General features: G+C 35.7%; 1 protein-coding gene and 1 non-coding gene across 2 annotated transcripts; one reads left to right on the top strand and one right to left on the bottom strand.

The window, feature by feature from the left end:
- The first annotated feature begins 6,746 nt into the window (after nucleotides 1-6,746).
- On the top strand, nucleotides 6,747-6,818 carry TRNAH-GUG (transfer RNA histidin (anticodon GUG)). The gene has a single exon. It is a non-coding gene; the product is annotated as a tRNA-His (tRNA).
- A 1,700-nt stretch (nucleotides 6,819-8,518) lies between these two features.
- On the bottom strand, nucleotides 8,519-14,100 carry LOC127808918 (cysteine-rich receptor-like protein kinase 10). Its single transcript, XM_052347654.1, has 8 exons — nucleotides 13,656-14,100; nucleotides 13,105-13,550; nucleotides 11,277-11,417; nucleotides 10,859-10,980; nucleotides 9,978-10,188; nucleotides 9,596-9,833; nucleotides 9,143-9,293; nucleotides 8,519-9,052 (listed from the first exon to the last, which is right to left on the bottom strand). The coding sequence occupies exons 1-8, from the start codon at nucleotides 14,060-14,062 to the stop codon at nucleotides 8,723-8,725; spliced, it is 2,046 nt and encodes a 681-aa protein (XP_052203614.1). The 5' UTR covers nucleotides 14,063-14,100; the 3' UTR covers nucleotides 8,519-8,722.
- Nucleotides 14,101-20,502: the final 6,402 nt, after the last annotated feature.

Genomic DNA, 20,502 nt, shown 5'->3' on the forward strand with positions numbered 1-20,502 from the left:
TCAACTGGGTTAGGTTACCACCGGGTAGTTCATTTCACAGGCTTTAACCCCATTCCCTTCGATGTAGAAGTGACTTCTTTCCTTGTCACTCATTTTGTCAAAGGATCTGTCAAATTTTCCTTCGACTTCACATAATCAATGGAAATTATTCCATTGGTGAGCAGCTGCCTTATAGAATTATGCCTGTGCCTTATGTGTCTTGACTTCCCATTGTAGACACTGTTTTTAGCCCGCATAGAAGCAGCTAAGTTGTCACAGTAGACACATATGGCATTTACAGGCTTAGGCCACAGTGGAACGTCTTCAAGGAAATTTCGAAGCCATTCAGCTTTTTCACCTGCTTTATCCAGAGTAATAAACTCTGACTCCATCGTAGATCGCGCAATGCACGTCTGTTTTGAAGACCTCCACGATACAGCGGCTCCACCTAAGGTAAACACATACCCACTGGTCGATTTAGTCTCCATGCTATCCGAGATCCAATTAGCATCACTAAACCCTTCCAGTACAGGTGGATACCTCGTGTAATGCAATCCATACTCTAATGTGTACTTCAAGTACCTGAGTACCCTGACCAGAGCATCCCAATGGTCACGTCCAGGATTGCTCGTGTATCTTGCCAACCTACCTACTGAGTAGGCAATATCGGGTCTTGTACAATTCATGATATACATCAAACTTCCGATGACCCTAGCATATTCCAATGGAGATACACCTTCACCATTGTTTTTCTTTAGTTTAGAATTTGGATCAAACGGAGTAACCGCGGGCTTACTCTCAAAATGACCAAATCTACGCAATACTTTCTCGACATAATGTGATTGAGTAAGTATATACCCGTCGGCATTCTTCGTTATGCGAATACCAAGAATGACATCAGCAAGACCTAAGTCTTTCATATCAAAGTTGGAATTCAACATCCCTTTTGTGGATTCTAAGACACTCATGTTAGTGCCCATTATAAGCATATCATCCACATATAGGCATACAATGACACACTCGTGATTTATGGTTTTAACATAAACACATTTATCACACTCATTTCTCTTGAACCCATTTGCAAGCATAGTGTGATCAAATTTCTCATGCCATTGCTTTGGTGCTTGTTTTAGTCCATAAAGTGACTTTATGAGTTTGCACACTTTCTTCTCATGTCCTTTGACAACAAATCCTTCCGGCTGTTCCATATACACTTATTCCTCTAAGTCTCCATTTAAAAATACAGTCTTTACATCCATCTGGTGAATTTCCAAATTATGTAATGCTGCAATTGCAACCAACATCCTTATAGATGTGATTCTCGTCACTGGAGAATAGGTATCGAAGAAGTCTTGCCCTTCCTTTTGGCGATAGCCTTTAGCTACTAGTCGGGCTTTGTATTTATTGATAGTACCATCAGCCTTTAGTTTCTTCTTAAATATCCATTTGCATCCAATTGGCTTACTTCCCGGAGGTAAGTTAACCAACACCCAAGTCTGGTTTTGCATAATGGACTCTATCTCACTATTGACGGCCTCTTTCCAATACGGAGCATCAGGCGACGTCATAGCCTCATTAAATGTTTGAGGCTCATCTTCTACCATATAAGTTAGGAGATCAGGTCCAAGAGAAGTAGCCTTCTTAGCTCTTTTGCTCCTTCTAGGTTCAACCTCGGTCTCCTGACCAACTTGGGCCTCAGAAGAACTCGCTTCATACTTTCTCTTGGAACCACCGTCACTGTGTCTTTCTTCCTTAAAAGGGTATATGTTCTCAAAGAACTCCACTTCTATAGATTCCATTATGGTGTTATTATTAATATCAGGTATTTCTGACTTTATCACCAAGAACCTATAGGCAGCACTGTTCAGTGCATAGCCAATAAAGACACAGTCTATCGTTTTTGGTCCAAGTTTGACCCTCTTCGGTAACGGAACTTGCACCTTAGCCAAACACCCCCACACTTTGAGGATTTTATATGAGGGTTGCTTCCCATTCCACACTTCATAAGGAGATTTGTCAGTCTTCTTATGTGGAACTCGATTCAAAACTAAATTTGCTGTGAGCAACGCCTCCCCCCACAAGTTGTGGGGTAAACCTGAACTGTTCAGCATGCAGTTGACCATGTCCTTTACAGTTCGATTTTTTCTTTCGGCTACACCATTTTGTTGTGGTGTATACGGTGCTGTGGTTTGATGGACTATTCCATTAACCTCACAAAACTCAGAGAGAGACGTTGATTCATATTCACCGCCTCTATCTGATCTCAGCACCTTCACTTTCTTCCCTAGTTGATTTTCAACTTCTGCCTTATATGTCTTAAAGACATCTAAGGTCTCGTCTTTACTGTGTAGTAGATACACATAGCAGTATTTGCTACAATCATCTATGAATGTGACAAAGTACTTCTTCCCACCTCTAGTAGGAGTACTTTTCATGTCACATAGATCACTGTGAATTAAATCGAGTAACTCACTGTTTCTTTCCACAGACGAAAACGGCTTCCTTGTGAACTTTGACTCGACACAAACTTCACATTTATGTCCTTTGTCAATACTGAAGTTAGGCAATAGTCCTAAGTTTACCATTCTTTGGAGAGAACGATAATTGACGTGCCCTAACCTTGAGTGCCACACATCACACAACTCAACAGAATAAACGGAAGCCTTGTTCTTATTCTCATTATTCTTGGGAACTTGGGCAAGTACATTAAGTTTAAACACACCATCAAGTAAATAACCCCGTCCCACATACACCCCCCCTTACTAAGAGTGAACTTGTCAGACTCAAATACAAGTTTGAAACCATTCTTGTTCAGTAGAGTCCCAGACACCAAGTTCTTCCGGATTTCCGGCACGTGGCACACGTCAGTGAGGGTAAGTATCTTCCCCGAGGTCCACTTCAGCAGGACCTTGCCTTTTCCGACCACAGGAGATGCAGAAGCATTCCCCATGTACAGCTTCTCAGAGCCGTTAGTACTTTCATATGTGGCGAACAGAGCCCTGTCACTGCAGATGTGCTTAGTAGCCTCCGTGTCGATCCACCAGCCCTTGGCATTCGACACCATGCAGATATCAGTGACCACCGCTATCAGGTCGACATCTTCTTCCATCATGTTGGCCTGATTGTTCTTGCGCTGGTTGTTGGCAGAGCCCTGTCCCTTCTTGTGACGGCAGTCAATGGCCCTATGACCTGTCTTGCCGCACACCCAGCAGGTCCCTTGGATGCGCTTAGTGGGGGTCTTATTCTTGGGACCCATGTTCGCATTCTTCTTTTTGCCTTGTTGTTTCTTAGGCTGAGTTTTTGAAGCTTCAACCACGTTGGCTCTTGCTTCCATCCTGAGAGGAGCTTTATCTCCCTTCCGGTTGTCCTCTTCAATGCGGAGTCTGACAGCCAGATCCTCCATGGATAGCTCTTTTCGCTTGTGCTTGAGGTAGTTCTTGAAGTCTTTCCACGATGGTGGTAACTTCTCGATCACAACGGCAACTTGGAAAGGTTCATTTATGACCAGTCCCTCACTCAGCAAGTCACTAAAGAGCACTTGCAGTTCTTCCAACTGGTTGACCACCAACTTAGAGTCAACCATCTTGTAGTCAAGAAATTTTCCCACGAGGAATTTCTTGGTCCCAGCATCTTCCAGTTTGTACTTCTTGTCCAGGGCATCCCACAGATCCTTGGCTGTTGGGTAAACAGTACAATATATGTTGTACAGTGAGTCCACCAAGGCACTTAGGATGTAGTTCCGGCACAGGAAGTCCGTATGCATCCACGCTTCCTTGGCAGCTACTTCCTCCGCAGTTGCATTCTCCGGGGTGACTGGGCATGCTTCATTCAGGATATGTGCCAGGTTCAAAGTGGTCAGCTAAAAGACCATCTTTTGTTGCCACCTCTTAAAGTCTTCCCCATTGAACTGTTGTGGCTTTTCAACATGAGTTGTCGGTTTGGAAACAGGGGGTCCAACAGCAGCGGAGGCTGAGGCAGTGGCCATAGGCACGTTGTTGTTGGGGGCAGCCATTTCAAGTTATGAATTTTTTTTTTTTGTTTTTGTCGATTATTTTCCTTTCAACTAATCTGTCTTCAGATTGTTAGAACCGTAGAGGAAAATAAATGCAGATTGTTGAGACAGCAGCAACAACCAACAAGACCAACAATTATGTAGAAGCTCCTAGAGTCAAAATTCCCAATAGCACACCAGCACAGAAACGAAATATATATATATGGAGTTTTCGATAGCAATAAACAGTCAACCCACGACAATATATTCTGAAAGTAGCAACAGGATTAGGAACTCAAACCCAGCTTTCGGCAATGGCAAAAAGATAATGGAACGACCGAGGCACGCAGGGATGTGCTGGCCTGAAGACAGATGCGCCCTGCTCCGGTCACTAGCAGGCTACGGCGACTGTCAACGCAGGCTTCAACGGTCTATCTCCAGCGAACGGCGACCACGATCGACCGGATCTGGCAGAACTCGAGGAAGACTTTGCTCTCTGTGATTGAACGCAAAAGAGAAAGGAAGGCAGACGCTGCAACTCAGATGCCTTGAACTCGAGGAACATCCATCCTTTTATAGGCTGGAACGAGGGCACCGAGGCGACGCAACATTCAAGTCGGCATTGATCGCTGGCTTGAATGTCCGACGATTCGAGGAAACGAACAGACCAGCGACTTAAATAAAGGACGCCACTTCGGGTACCCAGAGCCACTTCTAGAAGATGGAAAAATAAAATTAAAGAAAATAATTTAATTTTAGATTTTCTTTATGTAAAAAATATATCTATACGACCCGCCCGACCGACCGGACGGGGGCGGCGGCGCGCGCGAGGGCCAAGGGGTTCGCCCGCTCACAAAATCTGGGTGCCCCTTAGGGCCCAAACCCAAGTGTGAGGGAGGAGTATAAATACCCACTCTCACCTCTTTACACAACCAATGTGGGACAACCACCCACACACACTTACACTCACACACTAGGAAAATCCCACACTGATAAAATAGAGAGTTTGTAGTTGTGTCATAGGTTAAAGTTTAGTAAACGATCAAACAAATTTAAAAGTTTAAAATAATTTTTTGAGTTACAAGGGTATAATTTTTTTTTTTCTAACCAAGGGTCTTGCAAAACCCACAAATTAGACAACTTAAACATCCAAAGACATTATTTATAAGAAATTATAATTTTAATAAAACTTTACAATATTAGGATGAATGTTTTTTTTATAAAAATCTTAATTTTAGTGAATTTCAAAATGTCAAGATAGAAATTATTTATAAGAATCCTCGTTCTAATGGATTAAGGAAAGCTCCATACTCTTTTATATATAAATAGGTTCTAATTTTAGAAAATATAAGTTTTTTATATTGGTTTCAATACGATTTTTAAGTCTTTAATATTTAACTTAAACATCAAAGTATTTATGCTATGATTTCCGTACACTTTCTAATCATTCTAGTTCTTATAAATTCTTAGTGGCTCGACGATAATATTTTTAATTAATAAATTTATTATTATATTTGAATAATAACAATAGCAAAAGATGAGATCGAAATACTTAAAATATGATATCAAATATAATAATTTTATAAAGAATATAATTATGAATTGGGATAATCAGACGCATGACATTGATAAAGGGTTTTGGTTTTTATGATATCCCTTCTTCCATGATGAAACAATTGCAAGGCGACATGTGTTCTTCCCATTTTGTCATAGAAGTAGTTTACACCTTAGATATTTGTCTACTTAACATGAGATCTACAAGTTCGTCACATTTAGAGATCGTGCCTTAGCAATCATGAGGAGAAATCTTGTCAAGAATCTCGCCTATCCATTACGAATTAAATTATTTAATTGATATATTTTTCAAAATAATAAAACCCAACACATTCTCAAACTTAATTTATTACTTTGTTGGGAAAGTCGATTTCGTTCCTAGCTAGCAACGTCAACTTTGAATCCATTCACAGTCCCCACCCATCTTAAGGCCCATCCATATATATGTATATACCGCGGCCACCACCAGATTCAAATGATGTATTGCTGTTCCAGTTCAGCCATGGAGTCCTACTTTTCTTCACTTCTATTATATCAACTTTGGATTGGGCTTTCCCTCCATTAGTGGATGGATGGCTCTTTACAGCACCTTGTATGGCAAGAAATTTCGCAACTCCGAATCTAACTTTTCTAGGTTTTGTCTACACATTGGCTACTTTTGTTCATAAATCCGGTCAGATTCCTTGTAAATTTGTTGTCATCATCAACAAGGTGCACAAAAGGAATTGGGACCCCAAACATTTCAGTTTCCGAAGGAGATGAAGCCGAAGATGATGATATGTATCAAAAGGGCATGCATGGCTCATCAGGCCATTGTAGTATTTTATCCACTCTGAGTCTGCCTTGCATGGAAGATACAGCAAAAAGGAATTAATCTTGTAACAAACTTAATTCCTTCTAGTAAGATTTGAAGAAATGAGGGCTTCCCACTTGAAAGACTTCATTTCTTCTAGATTCACTTTGCTGCAAATGTGCCTCAAAATGGCTTCCACAAGAAAGACATAGAAAGTGCCCCCAGCCCAAACCAACCATTAATATATGGACAGAGAAAGTGCAGACACATAGCATAGCTCAGTGCGGATGATATATCAATGTAAATGCAAGGTTTAAATAGCATTTCCGTCTCTTCAATTGCCGCAATGAACTAATTCCCGAAGACCAAGATGGATTATTGACTCATAGTTTCTTCATATAGAAATAATCTTGACGTTCATACGCATGGGTGGCTGTAGTTTAGTGGTAAGAATTCCACGTTGTGGCCGTGGAGACCTGGGCTCGAATCCCAGCAGCCACATCTCATGTTTGCCTTTTTGCCATGTTCATGTTCAAATTATTGTTTCACCCCTGGATTTCTGGATTTTTGTAATAAATTAGTTGACTCTCATGGCTTACTTGCAGCCCATCCCTTACAACACTCCTAATATAAGTGTCTATGACCATAATTATAAAGAACAGAGCCTTGGCATAGGGCTAAACCAATTTGGGGTTTCGTGAAAAAAATTTATCGGATATTTTGAGTATTAACTTATTTTAGTAAAAAAATAAATAATATACATTTATACAGAAAAATTCCATCATTTCATTAAATTATTATTATTATTATTTTTTTTAACATAGGAATCAAGGAATTTTGCATAATGACGCCTTTGGTGCTAGCGTTATTTCTCTATAACCTATGGGCTAACTCAAATTGAACCATCAGATTAGGTCAAGGTAAGTCCGAGTTAAAGATCCTTGTCCATGGCCTCTCGTATAGTTAAGCAATATCTATCGTATTGCCCAAGATTTGAACGGACAACCTTGGCCTCTCATGACTTACTTGTAGCCAAAAGACCATGCCACTAATAAATTAGTTGACTCTCATGGCTTACTTGTAGCCCATCCCTTACAACACTCCTAATATAAGTGTCTATGGCCATAATTATAAAGAACAAAGCCTTGGCATAAGGCTAAACCAATTTGGGGTTTCAGGTGAAAAAATTTATCAGATATTTTGAGTATTAACTTATTTTAGGAAAAAAATAAATAATATACATTTATATAGAAAAATTTCATCATTTCATTAAATTAAAAAAGTTTTTTTTTTTTTTTTTTTTTTAACATAGGAATCAAGGAGTTTTGCCTAGTGATGCCTTCGATGCGAGCGTTACTTTCCTATAACCCATGGACTGACTCAAATCAAACCATTGGGCCAGGCCAAGGTAAGTCTAAGTCAAAGACTCGTGCCCATGGCCCTTCGTGTAGTTAAGCGATATTTATCGTATTGCCCAAAATTTGAACACACAAGCTTGGCATACCTAGTACCTAAAATCCATGTTGTTGATCACTTAAGTTATCCCGAGGGATTAAAAAGAAAAAAAAATAAAATTTAATTAATTACAAAATATGATAACCTCTTAACAATAGTGAATTTTAAACTAAAATATAATGTTCGAGAGATAAAAAAATAAAAATAAAAAGCACAAATAACCTACTACAATAAGTAAAGAAAAGATAAAAATTAAGGAAAGAAAATTATGAACGATGGGATTTTTTTTAAGATTGCAATTGAAAGATTTATAATAAAAAATAAATTTTCAGTTTTAAAGTCCATGGGATATTCAAGAAGAAATGGTAAAAATTGAGAAAAAAAAATTGAGAACAATGGAAATAGAAAACATAAAAATTAGAAAGATAAAATGAGAAAGATAAAACGTTGATGGTTGGACAAATTGATTGTTGGGTTGAGTGTTCGTGAAAATTTGGATTGAAAATTAGATTTTATTTTGGACTTAATTTTTTTAATAAAATATTTATTATTAAAAACATAAAAAATATACAAATTGTAAAATTTTGGGGCTTTCACAAATGCGGGACCTTAGGTGACTGCCTAGATGACTTCATGGTCGAGCTGGTTCTAAACGTTGATAGAGAAAAGTATTGTTTCTTATTTACATAAAGATAATAAATCCATAAATATCAACAAATCAAACCTTAATACTGCTACATCAGAGAGGTCGGTGAATTCTTAAAGCATTTACATATTTAAGTCACATTGATGTTGCAAAACCAACCGGATAAGGAGAAATACAGTTCATACTTTTGAGTCTTTCAAGTACTAAAACATATGCTTCACACCCGAGAGCATGAATTTATTCATCAGAACATAACGAGCTGTTTCTCAACCTGGATGTGGCGGCATAGACTTCTCAAGATCGATCATCTGGGATGCAGCTCGGTTATTGATGTTTCATTCACAGACCATGGCATTGACATGCTTGTGGTGGATTGGTCTGTCTCCACATAAGGTATTTGGGACCCTGTTCTGCTACCCGCAAAAAATGCAGGCTTTTCAGGAACTGGAAGCCCAATTGAGTAGCTGTTTAGCATCAGAATTACCGTTGCCATTGAAGGCCTGGCTTGTGGATCCTCCTGGACGCACAACAAGGCGATGTGGATGCATCTAAGGACTTCATTTACTGAATAAGATCCTTCGAGAATTGGATCCACCAACTTTAGAGGGGATTCATCTCGCCAGAGCTTCCAAGCCTATAAGAATTCAACATGCATGCATGACATGTTGAGACGATGAATTAGCACCAAGAAAAATCATTAGAATTATTTGTTCTAATAACTCACATAGCTCAAAAGGTCTTCTGCATAGCCTGATTCGTAAAAGTTGCTGTTCTTCTTGCTGCTTATGATCTCTAAAATTAATACCCCAAAACTATACACGTCTGTCTTCACAGAAAATTGCCCGTGCATTGCATACTCTGGAGACATATAACCACTACAAGCCAATACGATTACCATATTAACACAAGTGAATAAGAAACCTTAAAAATTTATTTGGGTACTTAAACCAACACAAATATTTGATAATTTAATGGACTGCAATTTAATGAAGTTTATAAGTAGAGTGGAAAAGCATGCATTTATTTATTTTCCTGTATCTCCAAGGATATCCCTTCTATTATTTTCCCTTCTTTATCGTAAGGTTTGTCTTAATTAGTAATGGAGGAATGATGGGTGAGCTGATCAAAATTAACAAAAAAAAAAAAAACAGAGGGAATGCGAGAACTAAATACTTACTACGTCCCAACAACCCTACTCGTATTTCCATGAGTTTGATCAACGCCAAAGATCCTTGCCATGCCAAAATCTGAAATTTTTGCATTCATATCCCCATCCAACAGAATATTGCTTGCTTTGAGATCACGATGGATTATTCGAAGCCGAGAATCTTCATGAAGATAAAGAATCCCCCTGGCTATCCCTCCTATAATCTTGTAACGCCTCGACCAATCCAATTTTTCTTGCTTTTCTGGATCTGTTTATCAGATGCGCGTTAGTTTTACACTATCAGTGTAAATATGGTTGAATATATGTGTGCTCTTGATAATCATGTTCATTATGAAATGAAATGAAAGGATGATGTAACAAGTAGAGTGGTACAGATATATGCTATATATACCGAAGAGAAAGTAGTCGAGGCTTTTATTGGGCACGAACTCATAAATGAGTATCTTTTCTTCTCCTTCCAAGCAGAATCCGAGTAGCCTCACTAGATGTCTGTGTTGAAGCTTGGCCACCAAGACAACCTCATTCTTGAACTCCACTGCACCTTGCCCAGAGTTTCGAGACAGCCTCTTCACTGCTACCTCTTGCATGTCTGGAAGTATTCCCTGAAAATAATGTCACTAACTTAGATATTGGCTTAAAAATTTAACAAGCCTTAATAGTAATAATAAGTTGTGATGGACATCTTGATTTTAAGAAATATTAAGAAAATGTTTTAGGAGCTTCTTAAAGATGATTCATGACTAGGGACATCTTATGCGGATCCCAAGACCGAGTTAGATCGGACTCGAGGAGATATTAAGCCCAAATAAAAGATCTAGACCAAGGGACTAGGTCAAAATCCAGGCCCACATCACTTATCATCAAAATCAATTCATAAGTTTAAATCCAACCATTCACGTGTCATGATTATAATCATCCATCAATCCTACATCAGATCATTCATGTGGTGTGATCGCGACCTTCCATTCATTGGCTTCGTAATATACCTATATAAATGTGTGAATTTTAAAAATTAAGTATTTTATTCATTACATCTTTATATCACTCTATTTTAAATTTTGTGACTAACTTAATTGTTGAAGGACATATCAAGAGATAGAGTGATGCACTCTATGCACACTCCTTTGGTAACAGTCAAGTAAGTCCTATATAAGCTCAGGGTCAAGGACAATCAAGAACATTCGCGAAGTAAAAAAAAAGATAGCTAAGAGTACAACCCTCAACAAATCTAGTGGTTATTGGCTCCAGTTTAATATAGGTTATGTTTCTTACTTTGTAGACAGCACCAAATCCACCTTCACCAACTTTGTTGTCATCGGAAAAGTTGTTTGTGGCTTCTTGAATTGAGGCCAGGCTATACTGCAAGGACTGCACTTCACTGATCTCGTGTTCATCTGAACAAATTCAAAGCATATATATATACATGTCATGCATTTTCCCACGTTTCTTCTTCACTCAAAAGAGTAACTTTAAATGGTTAGAAGTAGACAGGGTTGTTATGTTGCCCAACCCGAATTGTAGGGGGTGGACGTGTGGGTCTTACTCCGGGGCTCAACCCCACCCCCCGCCCTAATTTGCCCACGTCGGGCAAATTTTCTGTTGCCCGACGGAGGCAACAGAAAATTTTTGTAGAAGTAGAACCAGCATACTGGAAGAAGAGCTTATATTCTGTTCGTTCTTTGGACCTTACCACAGGTTTCTTCGACAGCTTTATATTTCTTTTTCGCTTTCCTTCTTATGAAGCAGAGGCCTACTATGAAAAGCAAGGCTAAGATGACTGCTATAGGAACAATGATGGCAATGAGTGCCCGTGATGAGATCCCCCCTTTTCCTGCATCAACCCAGAAAAATAAAAAATAAAAGATAAAAAGTGTTGGAATCATAGTTATGCGTTAAAATAGCATTTTGATTTCGAATTGGGAAATATGTTCATTGTTCATCACCTTTAATTGACAAACTGGGCTAGGTCCTAAATAAAGTGGGAATCAATCCAACCCATTTCAAGACCAAGCTCAACTTAGCAAATTCTAGCCCAACCCATTGGAACACCCTAGGCATAATTAAGAGCCTCTGATGCACTGAAATGGCTTGAGGTGTCGTTTCAACTTTTTCAAAATATTTTCTATATCAAAAATCAAAAAATATTTTTAAAAAATTTTGGGCTGTTTTTGTAATTTTTAAAATATTTTGAGACCATTTTATAATATTAAAAAATATTAAAAACACATTTGGATCCACAAAAATATTAGAGATGGAATATTTTTTGTCTCTAACTCAAAATTTTTAAGCCTAAATTGAATATCTTCTTCCTTCTTCATCTTGTATTATGTTTAGTTTTTTTTAAATTTATTATTTATTTTTAATTAGTAAGTCATGGTTCATAATAGAACTTATATTTATATCTGTTTAAATGTGTTATAAAATTTGTGTTTATTTTAAAATTGAATAATTATTTTTTAAATTAAAAATTATATTTATAAAAAAACCCCTATATTTTTTATTTATACATTGTCTTATACGTTTCCATTTCCTACTTTTTAAAAAATGTCATTTCCCTATTTTCGTTCCGTCCCGCATCTGTTTCTATTTTCGTTTTCATACAATCTATAGAAGTGCTCACCTACTAGTATACATACAAAAATAATACATAATATATAAATAATATATGTTCATATTTTCAAAGATATATAATTTTAGTTTGTATATAAAAATTAGAAAATATAATTTTGTAATTGAAATATATTTTTTTATTATTAAAAATATATTTTCTATAAAAGAGGGAGAGAAAAAAAGAAAGAGATTAAAAGGTAGAATTAAAATGGCCAATTAACACGCTCAATTCTTAATGGTAGGAGAGGCACTTATCATTTTCCAAAACATCAATCAGATTTGATAGATTTGGTTCGGGTGTGGGCCAAATCTAACCCGCCTAATAGGCTAATAGATATATAGACTCGCTAAAAAAAAGTAACTTTAAATAAAAAAGAAAAAAAAGATTTATAGTGCTCTAGTCTTGTATGGGAGAGATTAAAGAAACCCATCTTTTCTAGTTTATATATCAATAATAATCAACCACCACCTTGGTTCGGGTCATATGTGGGCCAAATCTAACCCGCCTAATAGGCTAATATATATAGACTCGCTAAAAAAAAGTAACTTTAAATAAAAAAAGAAAAAAAAGATTTATAGTGCTCTAGTCTTGTATGAGAGAGATTAAAGAAACCCACCCTTTCTAGTTTATATATCAATAATAATCAACCACCACCTTGTAATAATATAATTAACCTCACGTCTAGGGTACCCCGTACGTACTTAGGGTTTCAAAAAAGCATTACTCTGTTCCATTAAGTCAAAAGCTATATATATATATATATATGTCAGGGTCACCTTTGATTAGTTAGACATCTTAAGTAAAATGACAGAACCGCAAATCAAATTTGCAGCTTCTAAAGTGGGATTTTATTTTATTCTCTGAACTAATAATTAATCAACGCTGTTTTTCCAGTTTAATTACCAACCTGAATTGTTCGGCTGTGGAGCTGGCGGTGGAGCTGGAGGCGGCGCCGAAGCTGTGGCGTTGAGGTAGTAGAACGGGTAAATCTCATACCTGATGTTGCAACTGGACCTAAGATCTCTAGAACCTTGCTTGCCCAGGCAGCAACTCGAGATTGTCGAGATGGCGTCGGCGAGGCATGAGTTGCACGCAGAAATCGGCAAATCCGGGGTGCACTGAGCAAGCGTATATAGCGGCCGATTCCCACTAAAGTTGGCTTCTTTAGTTGCGAACTTCATGCCCGATTGATTTCTTGCGGCCTGGTTGGCTACGGCAGCCAGGGTTTGTAGCACGACCTGGTTGAACTCGGTTTTGATCGAAGAGTCAATGTCCTTCGCATTCGCGAAGGAAGCGTCCGACGGATTGGAGAAGACCGACTGGTTCGAGTACTGGAGCATGCAATCGTCGTACCTGTTAGAAGAAACACATACGCGACACAAAACAAGAAATTATGTATTTTGTTCAAAAAAAAATTTTTATATGATTGATATATACGTAAAGAGTTTTTAAGAGCACCAAACGATGGCTTCTCTCTGTGTTGGGCAGGATTTGACTAAATCTTGGGTAGTATTGGCCACGCAGTCTCGACAGGCTTTGGCAGAGGCATCGCCGCGGCAGAGGTAGAGGCCGTAGACTTTGTCGGAGGAGCTGTTGCCTGCGGTGGAGTTGTAGAAGCCGGCTACGGTGGTGTTAGCGGCGGCGGAGAGAGCGGTCAAGAGGGTGTTGAGGTTGGATCTGAAGGCACTGTTTGGAGCGTAAGGAGTCGTGGTTGTGCAAAAGTGGTAAAGCCTGACGGCGTCGGTTGTTGAGGCGGTGAAGCTGAGAAAGCAAAGAACTAAGAGGAGGGTCTGACCCTTCATTCTATCTGGCAGTGCCATGGTTTTGGGGAGTGGTCTTGCTTTTTCAGCATCAGCCTGAGACATGATATATATGAAGAAATGGGTGGTGAGGAATGAGGATGGATGGGTGAGACTTAAGAAGGAAAAAGAAGCCCCACAGGCATAGCACGATTAGTTCTTAAGTAGCAGATTACTGGTTGTAAAAAGAAATTGTGAACTGTCCCTTAGAGACGATGAGAGCAATAGGGACAGTTCGGAGATGGGACCATCTCATCAAGCAAGTGAGAAACCTTGACCAAGGGGGCAAGGGGAGAATAAAATGTCAATTTTTATATATAGATATTCTGGAAGGGAGCTAGCTAAGCAGACCGGCTCATACTGGACGCAGCGTGCACTATTGACCAATTTGCCCCAACTTTTTGAGTTCAATTTTCAGGCTTAAGTTAGAGGTGTACTACACTTTAATTTGCTGGCTGCTCGTCATGACGCATTAAGACATTTGGTTGATGTGAAAATTAGAATGTGGGTTTTCGAGAAAATGTAAGACATTTAAATGATCATGTAATGTGTTAAGTCTTGAACTTATATAGATAACCAACACATGATAAAAGGTGGCTTTTCGAAACTAAAATGATGACACAATCTAAGCACTTGACTACGTGTGAGCCACCCATGCATGCACGTAATGCTATCTGTGTACAGTACGTACTGTTGTGTTACGATATGACTATTTCATAGTTTAATCATGTTTGCGGGCGGCTTTAGATCAAGTTTAGAGTCTTGGATTGATTAATTTGATGATGGATATTGGGATTATAGTTGAAATTGAGTAAGGTTTTAGTGTTGCCTGGCCTAATCATCAATCTCCGCTTACTATTCCAATCCAAACCAGTCCTCGTGTCGTGGGTATATTGGTTCTCCCTTCCCTTATTGTCAAAGATTATAGAACCCTATAAAGATTCAGAGAGTTGAATTTTCAGACACTGAAAGAGACTGTGGGGTTGAATTTATAGCAACTCTTTACAAAGTCCGAGCTGATCTTTGAAAGTGGATAGCGATCTTCCCGATATATAATTGACTTAGAACTAGATTTATTCCCTTCATGGCTTTGTCAATCGGAGGAGCAGCTGCTTCCGGCGGTGTACTTAGTAGTAGTAGTAGTAGAAGCCATTGTTGCCGGTGGAGGAGTTGGAAAGAAGAACGGATTTTTTGAATTTCTGGTGCGTTTTGTTTTTTTTTTTTTTTTTGGGGTGGGGGGGGGGGGGGGGGGTGGTCTCAACAATCTATGCGTTGCATTTGATTAAGCTAGCAAGGACATTAAAAAATCAAATAAATTCAACTCAGACTTATGTGATTTAAATTTAAATTTAATTTTTTTAATAAATAAAAATTTTAAACGATAGACTGCAAAAAAGCCTATAAACTATCTATTAGAGCATATTTGGATCATTACAACAAAAACAAACTCCATAGAGATAAAACTAGCAAAAGAAAAAGCTTCATCTACATAAAATAAAAACAAACTATATACAACAATATACAAGGGTAAGAAAAAACTTTCTATATAGTAACTCCATGAAATGCAAATAAGATCAGAATTCGTCAATACCTTAACGTCCTAAGTGATAGAATGATACATTTACGCGAATGTCAACATTAGTGATAAAGATACCTAACTACTCCCCAAACACTAACTTAAGATTCTGAAAGTATATTTACAAATTAATCTATCGTTTGATGAGAAAGTTAACATTTGTGATACTAATTCCTAATTACTAAGCGGATCAATACAGCAGAATTAGGAGATTGGACAGCTGAAAGTTGCCAACAGTGGCGTAGAGCTCGACTCTGTAATGTATGAGAGAATGAGATAATAGTTATACTTGTTCAGACCACACGTTGTATCTAGTGTACTAAGTGATACATGAATCACTCTTGTTGCTTGAAGCATTTGTATGTTTGTTGCGCTATTAATTGAAATGCATATCACTATTATTACCTAAAGCATTTCTTACCTAAACCCTATATGTGTAATTAGAATCTCCTCTTAATTATCTTAGTATTTTCAACTCCCTATGATAAGATGTTCCATAGAAATGATTCAATTATGGAGAATTTGGATGGTCTAATTATTAATAAATAAGTTGAAAAATGGGCGTTTGAACATCAACTTTGACCAACCATGGCATGGAGTTGGAGGAAATTAATGAGTTTGATAGCCGTTGGTGGAAAGTTGCGGACGGGCTAAAGACTGTAAGGTAAGTACTCAGACTGGCCTATGATCCCAAACACATCTTTATAATTAGGGGTGGCAATTCGTGTTGACGGGTCGTAATCGTGTCGTGTCGAGACACACGTATAACACGTGTCAGGCTAACCCGAACACGACCCGTTTAATAATCGTGTCAAATTCCTTAAACCCGAACACGACACGTTTATTAAACGTGTAACACGACACGACCCGTTTAACCCGTTTAACTAAACGTGTCGTATCGTGTCGTGTCACCTGTTAACCTGTTTAACCCGTTTAATTTAAATGGATCATGTTATGTCACCTGTTAAACGTGTTATTTAGTTTTAAACGTGTTATTTCGTGTATAATCGTGTTAACGTGTTCAGATCAACTCACTAACCCTTTTAATTAAACGTGTCATTTCGTATATAATCGTGTTAACGTGTTCGGGTCAACCCGTTAACACGTTTAATTAAACGTGTCATTTCGTGTCTAAACGGGTTAGACAGGTTGACCCGCCTAAGACACGAAAATAATCGTGTCATAAACGGGTTGACCCGTTTATGACCCGAACCCGATTAAGCCCAACCCTAACCCGCTTAACTCCGTGTCGTGTCGTGTTGTGTAATCGGATCGTGTCCAAAATTGCCAGTTCTATTTATAATAGTCCATCCAAATCTTTACACTTGTGATCATCCATAATGGTCCCCCTTTTTGTGCACTGTTTATCAAGTTTGGATTACACTTGTCGTCCATCAGTACATAACTTCTGTACAGCTTTCCATTAAGGCTCATAATTAAACAATTTACTGTATATGAAAATGAGAATGAAAAACAGAAACAATACAAAATAAAAATAGAGACATGACAGCTGCGTTCTTTTACTTTTTAATTTTTTATTTTTTATTTTAAATTTATTTTGAATTTTTTATTTTATAGTCTATTTTTAAAAATTAAAAATACGTTCTTTTTATTATTTTAAAAAATTATTTCCCAAAACAAAAAATTAGAAAACGCCTTCTCTTTAAAATTTTAAAAATAATTTTTTTAATAATATTTTATTAAATAAATTTAATTATTTAAAAAATTAAAACTATTTAATTTTAAATAAATAAATTAATTAACTTAGAAAAAAATAGTAACTGTTATCATAATATAATTATAAATAAGAAGTATTAAAATAAAAATTAAAAACATAAATTAATGTTACATAGTGTGATTATAAATGATAAGATTGAATCATTAGAAAATGCGTTTATTTTAAAATTTTGAGAAAAAAAATTATATAATATTTTATTTAATAAATTTAATTATTAAATGATAAAATTAATTTTTTTAATAAAATTTTACTATTAAAATAAAATAATAAATTTAATTAATAAATTACTTATATCTAAGTGATAATTTATATTAAATATTATTATACATAATATGTGTAACATATTTGATAATATACTATATGTTATCCTATATTTTTAATTATAATATAAATATACTATATTTTTTAATTTTAAATAAATATATAATTTTATTTTTAAAATTTAAGAATAAATTTTTTTTCTTCCTTCTTTTTTTTCCCCTTTTATTTTTTAGAACCAAAACATGAAAAATAGATTGTGTTTTCCATATTTTGGATTTAGAGATTGTTTTGGTTGTTCATTTTTTCCATGTTTTCAATTTTGTTGTTTTGAGTTTCCTTATAAAAATTTTTCTTGTTTTCGAAAATATATTTTTAAAAATGATAAAATAAATGCATTTTCATTGCTTAAGAAAACTAAAAACTAAAAATAGCCTGGAAATAACATAGAGAACTCAACCGACATTTTAAAAAAAATTAAGAATTTCTATAAGGGGAAAATTGATAAATAAAAATATATATTTTTTGTTGTAAATATAATTTTTAATATAAAAAATAATTATTTAATCTAAAAATAAACATAAATTTCATAATACATTTAAACAAATTTGAAAAATATTTTTTAAAAAAATAAAATAAAATTTTGAGTTAGAGACTCCATTTTTTCTGTCTCTATCCTAGTCAGAGATAAAAAAAAAAATTCATCTTGCCAATTCGAAGTCTAATATTTTGAGATTCATTTTATCATTAAGCAAAATATTGCTTGTTTTAAATTTTCTATGAATTATTCTAAGTTGGGAATCCTCGTATAGGTACAAAATACCACGAGCAATTTTACTAATAATGAGAATACACCTCTTTTAGTCTAATTCTATAGTTTTAATTGAATCTATTTAATAATTAAACATCAAACAACATTCAACTTAGTAATTATATTTTAAAAATTAATTTTGACATTTTTTTGGTTGCATTGACGTGGGATTGATTACCAAAGAACCAAACATCTTAGATTGCGTTTTTTTTGCTGTTTTCAAATCAGTTTTAGTTTTCGATTTTCTAAAATAATGAAAATGCGTTTTCTTTACTATTTTTAAAAATACATTTTTGAAAACAAAAAAAAAATTGTAAAGAAAACTCAAAATAACAAAAAGTTATTTTGAGTGTTTTCATTCAAAACAAACTTTAAACTCAAAATACAATTATTTATTTATATTTTGTTGTTGTAATGAGAAAAAATATTATAAAATTCATTAATTTTAAAATATATATATTTTTTAATAATATATTAACATTAAATATTTCTAATTTACTGAATAATCAAATTTATTGAATAAAATATCATTAAAATTTTATTTTCAAAATTTCAAAGAGAACGCATTTCTGTTTTGAGAAATAGTTTTTCAAAACGATAAAGAGAACACGTTTTCAATTTTCTAAAATCAGACTATCAAAACAGAAAACTGAAAATAAATTCAAAACTCAAATTTGAAAATTGAAAAGTAAAGAGAACGCAGCCTTAAGGTTTGTTCTTTTTACTGTTTTTAACTCGTTTTGAGTTTTCAATTTTTCAAAATACTGAAAACACATTCTCTTTTCTGCTTTCAAAAACACATTTTCAAAAATAGGAAAATTTTTTATAAAAAAAAACTTAAAATAACATTTTGTTGTTTTGGGTGTTTTCATCCAAAAGTAACTAAAAACACCCAAAATGATGAAAACACAAAAAACACCAGCAACCCCCCATCTCAATCTCGCCAGACCCACATATTTTCTATTTCTTATCTTCTCTCCACTCCTTTCTTTTCTTCTGGCCATCGACAGCCATCGCCATTGTCGTCGATCGCATCCTCGATCGCCACTACAACTACCATCATCGACTGCACACACCACCGGTAGTGTGAGCCGTTGTTGATCGCCCCCCAACTAGCTGCTAGTTTTATGTACTCTCTCTTATCTTCTCTCCATTCTCCTATTTTCTCTTTTGGCCGTTGACAGCCACTGCTACCGCTATCGATCGCACGCCTCACTATTACTGTTACTATCGAAGTCAACCACGCACGGCACCGGCAATGCGAGTCGTCATCAACTGCTCTCCAACTGGTTGTTGGTTTTAAGTATTCTTTCTTATCTTATCTCTATATTCCTCTCATCTCTTGCTAGATCTAAGGAGATTTGGTCGCTAAATCTTGTTAGTTTTTGGGTATGTTGGTCGATGGACCCTTGGATATCTGGTGGTTGCCTCTAATTGCGGAAAACCATTAGCCACTGTGGTCGGTGGCGACTGGCAATGCCGTTTTGAGTTTGCGGTCGGAAATTAAATATTAGATCTACGCAAATCTAATCGTTAAATTTGGTTTATTTTTGTGTATGTTAACCCTTTTGGCTTGAAGTTTCTAATAGTAGGCTTTGATCATGTGAATTTTCGGCCGGAGATGATTGCTGGCGACGAAGCCAGTGTTGGAGAAGATGTAGGGCCCTAGAGAAGAAGAAAAGAGAAAAAAGAAAATGAAGAAAAGAAAAAAGAGAAAAAAAGAATTAAAAAATTTATTATTAAATTTTGAAAATAAAATTATATATTTATTTAAAATTTAAAAAATGTAGTATATCTATATCTATATTATAACTAAAAATATAAGATAACATATGTTATATTATTAAGTGTATAGTTTAACATAAATTATTGGTAAGATGTATGTTAGTAATTTATTAATCAAATTTATTATTATTTTTAATAGTTGAATTTTATTAAAAAGAGTTAATTTTATTATTTAATAATTAAATTCATTGAATAAAATATCATAATAACAAAAAAGAAATAGTTTTCCAAAATTTCAACGCAAATGCGTTTTCTAATTTTCTATTTTTAAAAATAGTTGTTCATAATGATAAAAATAACATATTTTCAAAAATATCAAAATAGACACTCAAAACATA

The sequence above is a fragment of the Diospyros lotus genome, chromosome 8 (genome assembly GCF_014633365.1).
Source record: "Diospyros lotus cultivar Yz01 chromosome 8, ASM1463336v1, whole genome shotgun sequence".
NCBI lineage: Eukaryota > Viridiplantae > Streptophyta > Magnoliopsida > Ericales > Ebenaceae > Diospyros > Diospyros lotus.